The 19841-nt window shown below is 41.3% G+C and overlaps 1 protein-coding gene across 10 annotated transcripts in view; it reads right to left on the bottom strand.

Moving 5' to 3' along the window:
- SH3KBP1 (SH3 domain containing kinase binding protein 1) overlaps positions 1–19841 on the bottom strand; it is a 331797-nt gene that overhangs the window by 94219 nt on the left and 217737 nt on the right. For all 10 annotated transcript variants that reach the window (XM_061407992.1, XM_061407995.1, XM_061407987.1 and 7 more), the window contains one exon: positions 3312–3387. In XM_061407992.1, coding sequence (XP_061263976.1) covers positions 3312–3387 — 76 coding nt within the window. The remainder of the gene's footprint in view (positions 1–3311; positions 3388–19841) is intronic.

The following is a 19841-nucleotide window of genomic DNA, read 5'->3' as shown; positions in this document are numbered from 1 at the left end:
GGGTCAGCCCTCTGTGTCCTTCCACCTGAACTTGGGTACTACATCAAAATCCAGAAGCAGCAAAAGGTTCCAAATGGAGGGGGCTACCTGGTAGACTAGGGGCCCTCGTGGAAATCATGGGAGAACCATTACCCCCGGAATTTGCTCTTTACAATGGAAGCCAGAAAGTGTGTGAGGGGTGAGATTAAACTGCAGCAATCTTGCTCTGGCTCCATGAAAACATGGCTATCAATAAAAACCTCTCCAGGCTTCACTGACAGTGATCATTCTTCCCAACCACCTACACACAGACTTATCTCTATGGCATCTGTGCCAAATGACATCCTCTCATATTCCGACTCAATTGTTCGCATCTTTCTTTTGTCTCTCCCAAGGGCTGTTCAATTCTTGGAATGCAGAAAGCTTTCACTCTGAATTATAATTGTAATAATAATTTTGGAACTGAATCAGATAGTGAAGATGCTGGGAGAGACCTGAAGACTTCTCTCGAGTACAACCCTCTGACTTCAGAGACAACGCAGACAATGAAGAGCAAGGCCAGAGAAACACAATTATTTGCCCAAGGTCACACAGCTAGCTAAGAAGAGAGCTAGTCCCGGAACCTGTGCTTCCTGACTCTCAGCAGAACACCCCTGCCACTGTGTAAAACCACTCGTTATTAACAACTCAGCCCCACTCTGTGATGCATCTAGTGATAGACGTCGTTAATAGATACTTGTGGGACTGAAAGAGGCATGGGCAAGAGTCAGGATTCTCCCACATGCTCAAGGGAGTTGAGCATTCTGAACTGTGTTAAAATCCAGGCCCAGGAAGCCCATCTTAGATCCCAGAATCACTTTCAAACTGCGCTGTCTGATATGGTGGCCCCTGGGCATGTGTGGCTTTTGATAATCAACACGTGGCTAAGCCAAGATGAGATGTGGCATACATGGAAAATACACGCTGGATTCTGAAGATTCAGATGAAAAGAGAATTAAAATACCTCATTTAATAATTGTTTATGGGTTACACATGTTGAAAGGATAATACTTGGGATATATTGAGCTAAATAAAATATATTTAAATTGAGTTCACCTAATTCTTTTTTTAACCTGTTTCTTTTCTTGTTTTTTCCTTTTTTTACTTTTTAATGTGGCTACCAGAAAATGTAAAATCTTTTATGTGGCTCACATAGTATTTCTATTGGTCAGTACTTCTCTAAAACTCCTTCCACACCCACCACCTAACCCTGCCAAAAAAGACTTGAGTCTCCTGCCTGCAGATATTACTGAGGACAAAAAGATCTATCAAGGATATGCTCTTATTCTAGTGTGAGTTCTTGAGGCCTGAGGATGAGTCACTTAAGCATATCCTGCAGACTGTCCTAATCTGTGTCACAATCTTACAAGTGACACTCAGATTCCCCCAGCTCTGCCTCCCCCAAACCAACTCACAAGTCACCCTAGCTTCTATTTACTCTGCAGAGAGAGGAACAATCTATAGGGCATTTTTCTTTCACTTCTATTGAAACTCTTTTCCATTAAAAAAAATTCTCTGTTTCTCAGAGTCTTATTTCTGCAAACATGACTGAGGTTGGTGAAGGCCACTGGTTGTCACCTGTCACGAGGACAGCCTGTCCCAGGGACCCCATTCCAATTACCTTTGAGATTTGATGTGTCTTCCCCCCTTCCTGCCCATCCTCCACTCCAGCCATTCCAGCAAACTTGCCTAATAACCTGGATCACTGATAAACTTGTTAATGGCCAGAACTACAGAATGAGCAGTTGAATGGAAGGAAGGATGGGCTACCGTCCAACCGGAGAAAACATTATGGAAGTAGTTTAACTCTGAATTCATGTAAAGAAAAAGTTTCAGGATGCTCTTCAAGAATCTTGAAAGTTTTAGTGTTTAAATGGAGATTTAGTATTAGCATTCCAGCAACTGGGAATTTGTTGGAAAAGCACAATTTCTGTCCCCACCCCAGACCTGCTGCCTCATAAATTCTGGAGGTGTGGCCCAGCTCTCTGGGGCACACTCAAGTTGGGGACCTGCTGGATTAGAGCGTTAGTCTAATGAGCTTCCTGCCTCTTAAACAGAGTCTGATTGTATCATTAACACCTTGAAGGCATGTCAACCTCATCTGAACCTTAACCATTAAGACAGCTGCACCTATAACACCCATGAATGTATTTATCTAAAACACCATTTGGGGCTTGGCAGTCCCATAAATTCATTTTTCATGTCTAAGGCAGTAACATTTACTTGGCTCTCAAAACTACCTGTTTTGCACTGAAAAAGGAGTTCCTGGTATATTTTTCGAAACTAAAAGAATACATTTGTGCTTGTTCTTACATTAATCATAATCACATATGTATGATAGAGCTTCTCTCAATCTTTGGATTTCCAAACTAGATTAGTAGTCTGTCTACATTATCCTCATGAGGAAATCTGAAGCTGGAAAAAAAAAGTAAGTGAAATCCCTAGAAGGAACTGCAGTATTTATTCCTGACTAGAGCACGTTCAGAACATTCCAGTTATTGGAAGAATGACTAAAGGAAGTGGAGGGCTGCCAGACTTAGCAAATACAAACACAGGATGCCCAGTTACATTTGAATTTCATATAAATAACCAATATTGCATGGGACATGCTAAAGACAAAAAATTGTTCATTGTTTATGTGAAATTCAAATATAACTGGGCGTCCTTGTATTTTATCTGACAACTCTAGGATGGGGAGCAATGACCGCTGGGAAGGTTGGGGGGGGGCAATTATCCTCAAATACTTAAAAGACTGTTAGGAGAAAAATGGGCTAAAATCAATATAGACCCAGAGACTAGAACCGATGGGTAAAAATGACAGGAAGAGCATATCTGGCTCGACAGAAGACAGACACTTGTAACTATAGGAATACAACAGAGCTGTGCTGAGGAGTCAAGATTTGGGAGTGTCTGTTGAGTGGTTAGGCTAAAACATAAAGCCTCTCTGACTTGACGGCCTATGAATCTCGACACTGCTTGAATTGCCATTTTCTAAAACCTTCCTGACTCCTCAACTTGGCAGATGGATCCACGTATACATGGATAAGCCCTGGCTCTGCAAGCAGGTGAGAAACAAATGGCAGGAAAGCATCTTCTTCCATCGAGGAGTTCTGAATCGAACTCGTGCCCACCCTACTGGTGGAACACAATGAAACCTATCTGGGTGCATTTTTTCCCTAATGTGCTATTTAAAAAGCCATTAAGATTATATAAGAATTTTTCAAAAGTGGCTCAATGATCATAAAGCCATTCTCTGCTTTCAAACATAAAACAGATAAACAAGGAAAACTCACCCTTTGTCCGGCTGTCCATTTCTGGTTTTGATGAATCTGGAGTTGCTGCAGTTGGAGGTAACTTCTTGCCAATAGTCTGAGGGGGGAAAAGATGATTTTTACTTATCAAGATTATTCTCTGCATTAAACAAAGGAATAAAAACATCAAGATCATGATGACGAAAAGCTCACAGCTCATCCCCCAAACCGCACACTTACGTTTTGGTACTGTTCTAGGTAATGGCTGCCTGTCTTCAATTAGGTCTGGACCTCAGGGACAAGTAAGTCGGAAAACCAGCTCAAAAGGGCTTTATCCTTGTAGGCAAGCCATATCTCTTATTGCCATTCTTCCTTGGCTCTTATTAAAAGATTGATTACTTTCAGCAGAGAAAACAGGTACATTTCCCCTCATTTTATGAGAAATTGGCTCAATCTATGGCCCAGAGCAGGTGCTTAAAAGTATTTGCAGCGTGGAAGAAAAGCATAAAGAGGGAGAGCACAAAAGGACAGAAAAAAGGGAGGAATGGAGGGATAGAGGGACAGAAGAACAGACTGATGATGGACAGGTGAAGGACAGGCAGAAGCCACAGTCCACAACAAACGTGCCTTGTTGCGTCTCCTTCTAGTCACCTACGAGCCAACCTGCGGGGAGAGGAAGCATGCTTGTGTCCTCCAAGGTAGGTCTGTCTGCCCTGAAGGTGGAACAAGCAGGGCCAACAACTCCCTTCCTCCTCACCAGCTTTCAAACCCTCCAGGGTTTTTAGTAAGGCCGATGCTGCAGACCCAAGACATCTACTTAGCAATTTTTTAAAAAATACATGAGTTTGAGTTCGTTTTCTTCTTTTCATTCATAGCTAATTCTATTGTCATTCATTATTTCTGGACCCTCCACAGGGAAGACTGGATATTGTCTCTGACTAAAGATAGTCCCCCAAACACAGGCAACTCAGCGACTCAAAGCCACAAAGAAGAAAAACAAGAGTTTCAAAGAGGAGGTCTGGCCCCACTCTACTCCTCCGCCGTCACATATGTGTGCTGGGGATTAATGCCCAAGGAAAACAGCCCCTGACGCAGGGAAACAGCTGTCAGAGCCAAGTAGCCACGTGCGGCAACCTCTCCAGCAACGAGGGCTTTTCCCAGGCAGAAGTCTAGCCACTGGGAAAACCAAGCATATCGGCCCCCTTGAACACATGAAGGGGAGTAAACTGCACGATTCAAACACCACCCTGTGGCCTGCTTCTTCAGATACAACTGGTTCACCACAGTTTTTCATTCAAAAAAGTTCCTCATGCTTCAAATGCTGAAACTAACATTAAATATGAATATATCACAGAAAGAGGGTAAGATAAATCTAATCCTCAGCGCTTCATGAATTTTTAAAAACGTTTGTGACAGAAAGCCTTTAAATTTTACACGGTGACATTTTTATTTAGTGCCACGGGGCTTTCTATATTGGATAAGAAATGAAACCCCAAATATTATGCCGCTCCTCAACCACCGCTAAGTACTCAAACTAATAACATGGTGTGATTCTGACAAAATGTCAAGGACGAAAAAAGCTGGTTGTTATTTGGCCATAAGGTCACATTTGATGAAAAACTGTTCTTAGAATTATCTTGAAACGTCAGGAAGTGACAATAAAAATAGAGGCTCTCAGAGTGTTAGCCGCATTCCTGCTCACACTTCCAACAGAATCTCTCTCCCTTTCTCTGGTTTTCCCTTTTGGGGACCAGAATCAAGCAACACTATTGTCAACAAATTAGGAAGAAGAAGAAAAAAAAAAAAACAATGAATCCTTTAGTTACTGCTGACAGTAGAGAGAGGAAATTAGGAAAACAGAGCAGTAAACATAATGCCCAATCCTGACTTGGCTTCCACTCCTGAAAAAATCAGACATCCAATGGTTTGGGCCTTAAGCCAGATGCCTTCCTTTAGAGAAGCCTTCACAGGTTGTGTATTTTTATGACTCCCCCTTATTTGGTAATGAAAGGAATTGTAGCCCTCCAGCTCTGATGTCTTGGTTTACCAGTGATATCCCAGTTTACCAAGCTAAGGGACATCAAGAAAGGCCACCAGTTAAATACACCTACTTCTGAACAGAAAGATATAAGAAAGCAAAGATTACTCTATTTTTTTTTCTTTGTATTTCAGAAAATACAGCACACTGGCCTCTGCATGGATCCCAGAATTGAGGTGGTGGTGAAGCTGACGTGGCTGTCATCTTCTGGGGGTGCTACATCTTAACTTCTTTCTTCTTCCTCATATGGGCCCTGACTAAAGGTCGAGAGGAATGCCAGCTCCTCCCCGATCAGCCTGGTCTTCCAGGAACCTCTCTTTTCTCTAGGACCCAGACCTAGAGAAGTTTGCCTCCCAGACCCGTGGCACCAGCCTCATCTGCGGACTGTCAGGAAGGCCAATTCCCAGGCCCCGCCCAGCCTTTCTCAATCATAAAGCCGGGGGATGGTGCCTGGAAGTCTCTGTCTGAACACACCCTCCACGGCATTGTGATGTACATTCAAGTGTGACAACCACCAACCTCGATGTAAAAGGATTCCATTAGCACTAACCAATTACCTGTTCCTGGGATTAACAGCTTGGGTGCCTAGTCTCAAACCTAGACAAATTATAAGACATCTTTCTTGCTCTTCTTCCTTTCTTCTCTACCTCCTTCCACCAAATGCCTTCCCCTTCTCCAGTCTTACTGGCATAAGAACTTGTCATTGCCACTAAATGAGTCACTTCAGAAAACACATGAAGTTTAACAGAGCAGACAAGGTGACAATATCACTGAGGGAGATGGTGGGTGGGGGCCAGGGGAGTACAGGTGGCCACGAGACCCTTCACCAAAGGAGGACTGAAAGGTTGAATGAATGGATAGCAGATGAATGAATGGACAGTAAGATGGCTTTGAAGCAAAAATGGAAGACTATATCTAGCCTCCCTGGGCTCAGACTACCTTGAAGGCCAGGTGTGTAGATCCCCATGACTGCACCAACCTTCAGGGAAGGCCAAGCCCTGCTGCTCTTCAGTGGCATCTGGGGTGGGAGGTTTCTTCACTGGACAAGACTCTCACACGCTCAAGGGAAGTTAGCAACCCTCGCTCCTGCCCAGTTAATAGCCTAGAGTGGTCCTTCATCACTGTGTCCACCCCAAACACCCTACACCTTTTCCAAATACCCCATCTGAGAACCTCTGTCCCTTACTCTTCCTCTAAATACAAGAAGAAAGACAAAAGGTAGTGAAATACTTCTTTCTCACCAGACTTCTAGCTTCCCCTACCTCTGAAAACATCTGGACTAAACATGAATGGAAACCCTAGATTTTAAAGGGCACACATCATGAGAACAATGCCCAGCTCCAGTGCACACAAGGGTCCTATGTAACTGAAGGTCAGCCACCATGCAGGTTTATGTGAATGGAAAAACTGGGGAACTGTATCCATACATCTCTCATCCACTTAGCAGGTGGTAGAGGATGTGGATGAGCATCCAGGATCTCCACTTTTGGCCTCCTCAGCCGAGTTCAGAGTTCCTGCCCTCCTGGGTATCACAAAGAAGATGGTTTATGCCGGGCAAGTACGGGCCCTACACTTATGGGCTGTGCTGATGCTGCTCAGGATGCAGCTCTTCCATCTTCTAAGAGATCTGCAAATGGGCCCACTTTATCAAGCACCTTCCAAAGGAGGGGGGCTTCCCTTGTGGTTCAGCTGGTAAAGAATCCGCCTGCAATGCAGGAGACCTGGGTTCGATCCCTGGGTTGGGAAGATCCCCTGGAGAAGGGAAAGGCTACCCACTCCAGTATTCTGGCCTGGAGAATTCCATGGACTGTATAGTCCATGGGGTTACAAAGAGTCGGACATGACTGAGCAACTTTCACTTTCCAAAGGAGGGACTCCCATGCTCTGCTCCATAGCTCAGCCCATGTGCCCTCCTCTATTCTGTGCTGTGGCTAAAGACTTCCCAGGATCCACATCCACGTGCCTCTGGTCTGACTTCCCCCAACCCAGAGGCCACTGCTGGTCTGGGAGTGGATGTATGTCTGGAGCTGACGTGTATGGAGGGGGAAGCTCTACAGATGGTGACTATCTTCAACACACAGTCATCACCAAGTTGGTGTCAACTTCTGTCGCTCCTGTCACGCCCTAAACTCCAATTAAAGCCTGATTTTTAAAAATAAGTAATTCAAAAAATTCTGTCCTTTGAATAGTTAATATCAGAAGTCCCTCACCTGTGAGCTCTCTTGACAAAAGTATTAACCACAGTTTCGGGGGAGTTTTGTGAACAGTAAGAGCATCATATACACTTCCAGCTCAGCAAGATTTTGGTAATAGAACATCAGGACAGATAACTCACATATGATTTTAGTTAGTGAAGTTAGTTATTTTTTTTTCTTTTCTGTGCCAAAATGAAGAAACCAATGCTTGTAGGAAACACAATCACTGGATTGGACTCAAGTGGAATCCGGTTCCCTCATGACTAATAATCTGTTTCTCTTTGCAACTGCTGGAGCCTGAGACCAGGATCCCGCTCAAACCAAGCACAAAAATCACTCCTCTGACTTTATTCTAATTCAGATGCAAGCTCCTTTGAGTGCAAAAAAATTTCCAGTTATAGGACAATGCTAAGGAGAGGAAAGTTTAAGTTTCACCTCTGGAAGTCTCTTCTCCAGCACGATCACAGAAAACTGAAATCACAAAGGCAACCAGGTTGGCGGGGCAAGGGGAGGAGGGAGAGAGCTCTGTACGTCCTAGCAGTTAGTGGAGCCCCACTGTGGGAAGACTAGGCTTTCTGGCGGCTATTCTAGGAAAGGGTGATCTTCTGAGGAGCTAAATGGAGACAGCATTCAAGTGTTTACACAAAGCCAAACACAAGAGATGACGTTTCAAAAAGCTGGTGAGATACAAGATCAAGGATGGCTCTTTGAAGGCATTAATTTTATTACACTAGTATCTGACAGTACTTCCCCTTTCTGTTCAGTACAGATTTATTAAATCCAAAACACATGAAGCAGTGAAGCAGACGAAAAGGCAAGAGGATGCTGAATGTCCCTGCAAACACTGAATCAGCAATTCCCTGGGTTCTCCAGAGTGGTGTGTTGAGGGGTGCCCACCCATTGCATGGTCAGCCCAAATCCTGGTCAAGATACAGGCCATGGGAGGTCACGATGAGAAGAGAGACAAAACAGTGTCTGTATATGACCATATCCACAACCTTTCAGCTTTCCTTTCCCACCATAACTCAGAGAGATATATAAACTGCTATTTAAACTCACTGTTACCTTTTTTATTTATTCTTACAGGCTCCTTTCACAAACATCTATGACTGATGATATTATGAAGTCTTCTCGGTGCTCAGCAGGGAGAGGCAGGAGCAGGGCAGAAGCCCTGTGAGCAGCCAGCTACTGTCTGAGCCAGAAGAGAACTAGTACAAAAGAGTGTCCATACAACAGAGCATCTGTGCACTTTTAATAGAAGATTTTTTTTTAACTCGCTGGGAAATTTACATTAACAATTGTCAATTCACCCACCTTTGACTGGCTCAGCTTAAATGACTTGATCTCAACAGAAGATATGCTAGAATAAAATACAACTCAAAATTCTAAAAATCAAATGCATAGTGCAGTAGGAAAAATATATATTTGGACCTCCATCCTAGGGACAGAGGTTACTTTCGAAATACCTCACATACCACTGTGTTAATTCTGACATCTCCAAAGGGACATGCTTCATGTGAATCTCTTTCAAACTTGGCTACAAGAGAAGATAAAATGTAAAAAGTAATCTTCTGATTATGATGTTCGGCTTAAGACTTACAATTATTCACATAATGTGTATTTCCCTGGCTGTCTTGAAAAGTTAGTGATAAGTCAAGTTACATGAAACCTCCCGGCCCAACCAGAGTTAAAGACCTTGTCAGATTCACAGCTGCTTTAGAAGTATTTGAAGTTTAACTGCTTTTCTCCTTCTTTCTTTTCAGAAACAGTGCCCTCCTTGAGAGCAAAGCCTAGATGTTAATTATTCTCTTATCTCCACAAAGTAAAAGGTCAGGAAGTGCTCACTGAATGGAGCCAGAAATCTGGGGACGACATCTCCTCCGCCTTTGCCTTACCATTAGCATCCTACCACATCACAAGAGCTACGTGAAAGGAGCTGTCCTCCTTGACAATCCAGACCCCTCTTGGAGTCCTGCTGTTTGTCACTGTCACATATCAGCTCTTCTAGCCTGGTTTCTGATAACAGCAGATTCTATTCTTGGCCCTCTATGGCCCCTGTCTCACTCCCTCGTTCTCATGCACATGACTCCAATCTCCTATTAATTATTGGTTGCCATAAAGAAGAACCCAATCTCAGCCAGGTTTCTGGTGGACCTCTCTCTGCTTGTGACTTCCAAATACTCTTCCTTGCTTGCTCCCTCACATTGTCTCAAGTTCCTATTTATTATGATCAAAGGACTCTCACTTGGAGGGGTCACTATCACTCATGTATGTGTACACACACACACCCCATTCTCTTGTTCTGAAATAACTTTCCAAAACGTGTTGCCAAGATGTTCCACCAACACACCAACTCAGCACCTCAACACCTAATGTCACAATTTGGTAAATGTGGGAAACACAGAATACTTGGGCTCGAAGAAGTCCTGTAGTTACAGTGTACTTTTATCCTTAACATTATTTCAGAGTTTTCTAAATTTATGTGAACACATCCCACTTCTTTGATACCTGTCGACACATCGCAAGAATGAGCAAGCTATGGAAGAGCTGGGTGAGAACATTACCACCTTTGCTTCCTAAATTCTCTTGCCTCATCCTCTCTGTCTCCTAGACTCACAACTTGGAACCCACCCTTGACTCTCTTACTGTACCTTTCCATATCAAACCCACCACCCAGTTCCTGCTTTCAGATTCATCCCTTCCTCTTTGACCCCAGCCTATGGACTTAGCTTCTGTCACAGGGACTATTTTGAAAGTTTTCTAGACAATGGTCCTATTCCCCAATTCAAGTAACTTCTTTGGATCTCCTGTAGACTCAAATTTTAATCACTCTCCACCATCACCCCATACTATATCTACTTAAAAACACTCAGAATATATACTGTTTCTCAATGGCTATTCATGTAAATTCCCAAAGTCCTGAAGAAATTTGAGGGTTTACTTCTAATCGCTGCAACGTACTAGATCTCTCCATGGCTGGCATCTTTCTCTTGTGCTCTTAGACAAACAGCAAACTTTCTCTGACTGTAAGACACCTAATCCCATCTTAGATGCTTCCATTAGATCTTCCAGGGTTTACTCTGTCAACTTGTCAATAGAAACGTTAGTATCTATCCTTTTACTGAATGTGCTTATATGAAGTCTGTTTTATATTTGTATGTTAAACACACACACTCTCTCTCTGAGACACATGTGTGCATCAGCAGGAAAGATGTACCTGAGAATACGAGCCAAATTCTAGAATTTATCATGCACTGTAACTTCTGCCAGGATCTGATCATTTGGTTCATTTGTTTGCTTTTTGAATACCTCAGGAGACCATGCCCTAAAAAAACTGGAAAGAACCATCCAATACATGCATTAATGGGATGGGTTGGATTTTCTCTTTGTCAAAGCAAAATAACTTTCTGAAGGTGTACTAGAGGCTTCCGCTCATGCTAGGGAAATGCAGTGCTAAAGAACGAATCAAAACCTTAAGCTCTCAATGAGGTGGAGGATGTACATTCAGACAACATTAAAAGCATAGAAGGCAGCTCTCCAAACGTCTGACAGTATATGAAAATGCTATTTCTATTTTACCCCCACTGTTCCCGAGAGAGGAGCCTGCATGCTATTTTGTTGTAGGACATCTTATTCAAAGAGGATAAACAAGCCAAAGTAAATTTCCATTTCACATACTACTTTGGCAAAACACAATTTACCATTATGCTTTCAAAAGACTCTCTTCTGCTGTTAGGACACATAAAAGGGAATCTCATGCCTTTCTTCTACCAGAGGATTAGTTTTATCTTTTGATTAATAATACCTTCCTTTTAGATGCATTTAGAGAATTTAAGAAGAATGTAGAAAGATGGTAGGGCAGCAGGGAATATCACAGGGCCAGTTTGAGTTACGTTTATCCAGGGCTTTAATAAGAAACTGCCTACACATACATGGAGCAAGTCCTAATTTTCTAATCAAGCAGCTGTATGAATTCAATGAGCATACAAGATCCTTCCCAGCTCTACAGTATTTTGACTTATTCAGTCCCAACATAGTCTAGGCTATTCCCCTTACCTGGGATAGCATCTTTTCCTCTAGTATATCTGAATTCCATCTCACCTCTAAGGTGCAACTAAAGTCCAGCTAGCTAAATGTATTCTACTGACATGCAGCTGACATGTGATCATGACATTTTTATGTGTGTGAGATACTTGAGGGCAAAGTATTATTCAGTATTCCTTTCTATCTTTAAAGTGCTCCATCACTCTTCCTTCATTCACCCTTCCTTCCTTCTTCCCTCCCTTCCTTTCTTTCACTCACTCACGTGTTCATTTATTTAGCATTCTTTTCTAGAAATACCACCATGAGTGAACATTTGACTTTGACCACTATTACAGGGACATCAGGGGCTTACCAGGTAGTGAAGTGGTAAAGAACCCACTTGCCAATGTTGGAGACACAAGAGACGTGGGTTTGATCTCTGGGTTGGGAAGATCCCATGGAGGAGGAAATGGCAACCCACTCCAGTATTCTTATCTGGAGAATTCCATGGACAGTGGAGCCTGGTGGATTACTGCCCATGGGGCTGCAAATAGTTGGACAGGACTGGGCAACAGAGCACAACAACACAACCATAAGCCATGATCCATGCTGGAAGCTGGGTTTACAAAAATCAGATGGGCCAAGCCTGGATCTTTAATGAGTTCAAAGTTTAGCAGTGGAGACATACTAATTAACCAAGAACCACAGTGCAAAGGGATAAACATGACAATATAAGTATATATAAAAGAGAAAAAAAGAGCCATTAACAATTCTACATGGGAAAATAAGTCTCAGAGCAGTGATGCTGCTGCTGCTGCTGCTAAGTCGCTTCAGTCGTGTCCGACGGCTGGAGTTAAATTCTAAAAGATGAGTAGGAATTTGCCCAGTACAAAATGGTAGAAAAAGCATTAGGGCTAAAGAAAAGAAGGAGCAAAGGCAAGAAGGTAAGCAGAGAATGGGGGCTTCACAGCACAGAATGGGGCTGACAAAGAGGGGATCCTGCAGGTGGGGTGAAGGGAGGGGGAGATGCCTGGACCAGGAGGTCAGCAAGATAAACGGGGCCAATGTTACAGTCTGTGCTTTATCTTAAAGGCAACTGGGAGTAAGCAGAGGTATGGTCTGATCACATTTTTGACTTTAAGACCAGTGATCTGGTGGCACTGGGAGGAATGAAGAAGAAAGAGCACACGAAAGTCAAGGAGATCTTTAGGAGGTTGACACAATGATCCAACTGAGGCAGTGAAACTAAGGATGCAGAAGAGAGGTTGGAGAAACACATAGACTGCCAACATGTTCATACTCCACAGTCATGACGGGGATAAATCAGTGACTGAATTGGTGTGTATACAGATGGGAAAACACCCAAACTCTGTTATGTTCTTAAGTCAACATATATGGATTCAACAGAGATGTTGAGTGCCAATGGTATAAGAAGAACGTTAAATTCAGACCCTCACTAGAGAGGCAAAAAAGCTGGAAACAGAGGTTCAGAGGAGCATGGTGGAAAATCTATCCCAATGAGAAGAACCACAGTGGATGTGTTTCTCAAGTCTCTGATGCTGGTGTGGTGACATCAGTGAAAAAATAGTAGGTCTGTGATAGTTTTGAACAGTTAGTTTACTGTTAAAACATCAATCCATCTACCATTTGAAAAGATTAAAAAAAAACATAAAAATACATAAGCTCTTGACACATATGAAAAAGAATCTTTCTAATCTAACAAATTTCAAGTAAACAGTTTAGTCAAGTATGTCTCCAAAAATGTCTTAAGATAGAGACAAAAATGGGAAATTTCTTTCCCCCAAAAGAAATTTCCAGACAAGCTTTTCTGTCCTTCAGAGGAAGGAAAGGAAATGAAACAGTTTCAGTCACAATAAGTTAATAAGCTATGCTAAGCTTGTTAATAAGCTATGAAGTTCATAATAAATAACAAAGCAGGCGGAGCTGGTTTAGAAAGCTCACCTATATTTGGGGGGCATCATCATGAAAACTGTGACCAACTGATACCTGATTTTCAGTGTCACCAATAAGGTCTCACTATGTACTTCAGGACACACTTTTAATTTCTCAGGAAGTTCCTTAAAAACATTTGGAAGCTCTGTAATGTATTTATATTGCTGGCATAAAGATCTAATAACCAATCAGTATGAGCACTACTGGTTTCCTTATAACTCTGACAAGCTAGAAGCAGCTTGCTTTTGTTCTAAAAGTGATATTAGTCATATTTTGTACATGTAAAATTTTTTAATTATGTATTTTTCAAATCAAAATGTAATGTCCTCTATTCTAGGTATTCTGGGTCTTAGAATCATGGTAAGAATATTCATGCAAACGTGAATCTATAAACATGTAGCTTCTTGTTTCTTCTCTGTAAGCTGTTGGAGTACTCATTTTAGTTTTACGTATTTCTAAAATAAACATTTCAAAATCCCCACCCCCACCGCATCAAAGAAAAGAAAGAAAAGAGGTAATACTTGGAACAATGTTTTGTTGCTTGGTTTTCAAGTAAAATTGCTACTTACAAGGCTAGGGCATACAATGAAAGATTATCCAGCCTTAAAAAAAAAAAAAAAGGAAATTCTGACATATGATACAGCATGGATGAACTGTGAAGACATTACATTAAGTGAAAGAAGCCAATCACAAAAGGATAAATACTAGACGATTCCTCTCATATGAGACACCTAAAATAGTAGGAATCACAGAGACACAAAAGTAGCATGGTGACCACCAGGGGCTGGGGCAGGAAGAAGGGAGACTTGCTGGGTACAGAGTTTTGGTTTCACAAGGTGAAAGGAGGTCTGGAGACAGACAGATGATGGTGATAGTTGTGTAAAAATGTGAATGTACTTAATGTCACTGAACTGTATGCTTAACAATGGTTAAAATGGTAAGTTTTATGTTATGTATATTTTATCACAATTTTTACAAAGGCTTAGGGTATACTGCTCTTTCTCTACCAGCCTCTCTCTATGAAGGAATACTGACTAGAATGGCAAAAAAAATTGCTCATGAGGCTCTGATATCCTGCTATTTAATATTCAACCACAAAATCATTAGGGGTGCAGACAGCATGTAGTGAGGTGAGTTACAGAACAAACCCATCTTTATCCAGAAACTCACCTCAGTCTTCCAGTAAAGACTATTTCCACTTCTCTGAAAGATAACCGACTGTCTCCATAAAGACAATCTCTAAATCTGGCTAATGTAAATATTACTAGCTCTGGCTTAAATCCTGTAGGACTCATTCCTTATGTTCATCAGCTGCTCTACAGATTCCCAAAGAATAACACTTACTCCTTTTTGGAATCAACTAGGCTCCCCGATTTTACAGAAGAACAGAAGAGAAAACTGCACCAAAGCTTAAAGACTCAATGACACTACCTTTATATTTTATTAGAAAGAATGAGTTCACATCACATACTTATGCAAAACAGGGACTTTTAAGCACATCCAGAGGTCAGGTACACATTGCTTACATTTTCTAGATGTAGAGCTGAATACTTAGAAAGATGACCCCAAGGTGCTCCAAGAATGGAGGTCCTCAAAAAGAGATCCAATTAAACTCAGAGTAGTTTAATGACTAGTTATTAAGATATTAACAACAAAAAAAGATATTTAACAATGAGGGGTGAACCCAAATTCTGTGCCTTCCATAAAAATATCCTAGATGCCAACTGTTGGAATTCTCTCACTTCTTCCTATTCCTACTGAACTTGCTTTGAATCTCTAGAATAGCATTCACTACTCTCTGCCTTGTAATTATGGCCACTGATGTATGTATCTGTTTAACAGACTGAGACTATAAGCAAGACAGGAAGGCAAGGGCTGTATTGTGGTAATCTTTGTATTCTGTGATGTGTCTTGCACACTGGAGGTACGAAATATTCGTAATTTACTTCAGCCAACAATAAATTCAACATCCATCCAAAACATTTAGATTTGGGGGCTTCTCTGGCAGTCCAGTGGTTAAGACTCCACGCTTCCAATTCAGGGAGTATACATTCAATCCATGGTCAGGGAACTAAGATTCCACACGCTGGGCAGCATGGCCAAAAAATTTTTAAAAATATTAACAATAAAAAAAATTTAGATTTATGGGGAAGTCCTGTGTAAGATGCACTTTCTAGGTACAAGGGATGTAAGAATGGAACAAATCAACCTGTTTTCCCTTTCATGATCGCATCTGGTGGTTAAGAGTGAATTAGTATTAATAGGAATCCCCTCTAAGATCAGACTTACCAACTGTGTGATCCTGGGCAACTTACTTAACCTCAGTTGCTTTGTCTGAAATGGAGATAATAGATACCTCATAGATCTTCTAGGAAGATTAAATGGAAAAATATATGTAAAGTATATAACCATTATTACTGTTATTGAATTTTACCAAATAAAAAAATCAATCATCATAATGCCTCTTCATGAATCTAGTTACAAAGGAAGACTGTTTCAATTACAACAGCTTTGAAAAACAGCAGGTTAATTGTCCCGCTCCTCTGCTTGGGGACTGAAGAGCATGAACAACTTATAGAAGATAGTCACACAGCAGAGACAGGCTCAGAGGAAAGCAATCATTCTGAAAAAAGATCAAGGAAGAAGGGCAACAGCCATCACCATATAGTCACTGCCTATAAGGAAAGGCAGACAGAACAAACAGGAGAAACCACAAGGACCAGAGCCGACAAACCACAGAGCATTCAGGTCAATAAGGCTTCGGTTAAGGTGGTGCCCAACAGTGAGTGGCCAGAAGCCCCCCAAGTTCGAGCCCACGCCAACTGCTTCTGGCTGCTCCCAAACTGTTATCTACTGTTAACGATGGAAAAACAACAAGGCATGTGTCTGGGGAAAACGGCCTGTTGTCAGAGAACAGAAAGCCTTTTATTGAGCATTTTGATACTCAGGAGTAAACACACCACCACTGAAAATCACCCCAAGCCATCTTTCACAAAGCTTGGCAACCATTCAATAATGGATGAAGAAATCTGAAATTGCCAGGCCAAACTGATACTCCTCCCAAGGCAGTGAAGAAACAGTGGCTGAATGAGACCATAAACTCATGTGGTACAGATTTCCAAATATGCTAGTGGATATTGCTGACAGATACTTACACATGAAAAGATGGATTCACAGGCCTCTTCCTGGAAGGGGCCAGGCTTTACTGCCAAATGCTGCTCTTAAAGGCTTCTTTCAATACCAGGAAGGAAGGGACAAATAGTATTCAGTTTGGATCCTATAGGTAGTACATTAAATTCAGCAAACATTTGTGGAATGCCTACTGCTACACAGCCCATCCCACAAGGCAAAATGGCTTTCCTCTGTTATTTTTATCTCTGTTTTCAAGACAGTGTTGTGTTTTTAGCTATAATATGGGAGATTTAAATACAATATTGACAGGAATCAATGCAACCATCCAATTCCAGATCTCCCAGATCTTCTAGGTAACTAGAGCCTCAAAGCTGAACATTCCATAGCCTTCTAGAGAGATGTCTACTGAAAGTTTGCAATGACATGGGAAATCATATATAATACTGAGTGGAAAAGATACACAATCATGTGTGTAAAAAAAAATTATGCATGTGGTATGATCTCAACCAGTTAAAAATGCATGGCAAAAGGAGTGAAAGCAAATACAAAATAATGTCAACAGTGTGGACCCCAGGGTGATTAAATTATAATGCTTTTTACTTTCTTGTATATTTAAAAAATTTTTTCAATTCAAGGATAATCGCTTTATAGAATTGTATTGGTTTCTGACACATATCAACATGAACCAGTATACATGTGTCCCCTCCCTCTTGAACCTCCCTCCCACCTTCCTCCTCCTCATCCCACTCCTCTAAGTTGTTACAGAGCCCTGGTTTGAGATCCCTGAGTCATACGGGAAATTCCCATTGGCTATAAATTTTTATACTATCCAGTGTTTCTACAAACCAGTGATTACTTTTAGAGTAAAAGTTTTAAGAAAACAGCACACACTAACATAGGTAGAAAGAATGGCCTACCTTTCACATTACTGATGCCTTTCTTAAAGTCTGACTTGGTTTGCAACACATCCTAACTAGAAATCACATGCAGCTTCCATTAGTGTGTCATTATATTTCCTTTTCCAAGTCATCAGTAAGGATGCTAAGAACAGATGTAAAATGAGTCATGATGGTAACTCACAAGATACCACCCATACAGAGCATCCCTAGCCATTTATCATCACACTTTACTTATAGTTATCCATCAGTGACTAAGTGGATGATATAAAGTCATTTTCAATTAATGTTGTTTCATAAAAAGTATCAAGTCATTTTATCAAATGTTTTCAAAGTAAAAAATATATTTCTTGCTCTTCTAATTAAACCCATGAATTCCTATTTATACACGGGAAAGGGACTGAAAAGAGTTGAATTAACTGTGTAACTGTTTTTAATGAATGATTCCTTATCAAGTTCTCACTTCCCAGTATTTGAAGAAGCACTGGTTTAAGGGGTGTGACCTATTTGCACAGGGTCCACAGCTTAATTGCTCTCAGTTTTCTATCAGTTCTTCATAAGCAAAAACTCTTTTTAAACACAAACCAAAGTAATTATTACAAATAGTTTCTCAAATGGTAGAAAAACAAAATGTGACTGAACTCTGGTTCCCAGATTTTGAGGTTTGGTTGTTTTCCCCCTGATCTTAGAACTACTGACTTAAGTATATCAAACCCTTATAATCACACAGATTTCACAGCTATCTTCTTTTCTCAACTATTTACCAACTGTCTTCACTTAATGTGAACATACTTTGATTTTGCTACCTTTCAAAAACCAAGCCTGACTTTTTTTTATATGAGATTCAAGTTTGGGGTGTGGACAGATGGAATAAATACACTTTTAAGAGAAACCTTTTTGTAGAAAAATTTCTGGTCCATTAGAGCAAAAGTTCAATTCACTCTGTGCTTGGCTGCCATTTTTATTCATTCATTCATTCAAACTGTAGTGTCACAGCAAGTGTCAGGAGGAAAAACAGTTCTCTTAAGTCTACGAACAAAGCTAGTGGACGTGACAGAATTCCAGTTGAGCTATTTCAAATCCTAAAAGATGATGCTGTGAAAGTGCTGCACTCAGTACACCAGCAAGTTTGGAAAATGCAGCAGTGGCCACAGGACTGGAAGAGGTCAGTTATCATTTCAATCCCAAAGAAAGGTAATGCCAAAGGATGTTCAAACTACTGCACATTTGCACTCATCTCACATGCTAGCAAAGTAATGCTCAAAATCCTCCAAGCCAGGCTTCAATGGTACATGAACCATGAGCTTCCAGATATTCAAGCTGGATTTTAAAAAGGCAGAGGAACCAGAGATCAAAGTGTCAACATCCATTGGATCATCAAAAAAACAAGAAAGTTCCAGAAAAACATCTACTTCTGCTTTACTGACTACACCAAAGCCTTTGACTGGGTGGATCACAGCAAACTGCGGGAAAGTCTTCAAGAGATGGGAATACCAGTCCACCTGATCTGCCTCCTGAGAAATCTGTATGCAGGTCAAGAAGCAACAGTTAGAACTGGACGTAGAACAACAGACTGGTTCCAAATTTGGAAAGAAGTATGTCAAGGTTGTATATTGTCACCCTGCTTATTTAACTTATATGCAGAGTACATGATGTGACATGCTGGGCTGAATGAAGCACAAGCTGAAATCAAGACTGCTGGTAGAAATATCAATAACTTCAGATATGCAAATGATACCACCCTTATGGCAGAAAGTGAAGAGGAACTAAAGAGCCTCTTGATGAAAGTGCAAGTGGAGAGTGAAAAAGTTGGCTTAAAGCTCAACATTCATAAAACTAAGATCATGGCATCTGGTCCCATCACTTCATGGCAAATAGATGGGGAAACAGTGGAATCAGTGTCAGACTTTATTTTTCTGGGCTCCAAAATCACTGCAGATGGTGACTGCAGCCATGAAATTAAAAGACGCTTACTCCTTGGAAGGAAAGTTATGACCAACCTAGATAGCGTATTGAAAAGCAGAGACATTACTTTGCCAACAAAGGTCCGTCTAGTCAAGGCTATGGTTTTTCCTGTGGTCATGTATGGATGTGAGAGTTGGACTGTGAAGAAAGCTGAGCGCTGAAGAATTGATGCTTTTGAACTGTGGTGTTGGAGAAGACTCTTGAGAGTCCCTTGGACTGCAAGGAAATCCAACCAGTCCATCCTAAAGGAAATCAGTCCTGAATATTCATTGGAAGGACTGATGCTGAAGCTGAAATTCCAGTACTTTGGCCATCTGATGCGAAGAATTGACTCCTTAGAAAAGACCCTGAGGCTGGGAAAGAGTGAAGG

This window comes from Bos javanicus, chromosome X, assembly GCF_032452875.1.
Source record: "Bos javanicus breed banteng chromosome X, ARS-OSU_banteng_1.0, whole genome shotgun sequence".
NCBI lineage: Eukaryota > Metazoa > Chordata > Mammalia > Artiodactyla > Bovidae > Bos > Bos javanicus.
This window is presented reverse-complemented; position numbering and strand designations above follow the sequence as displayed.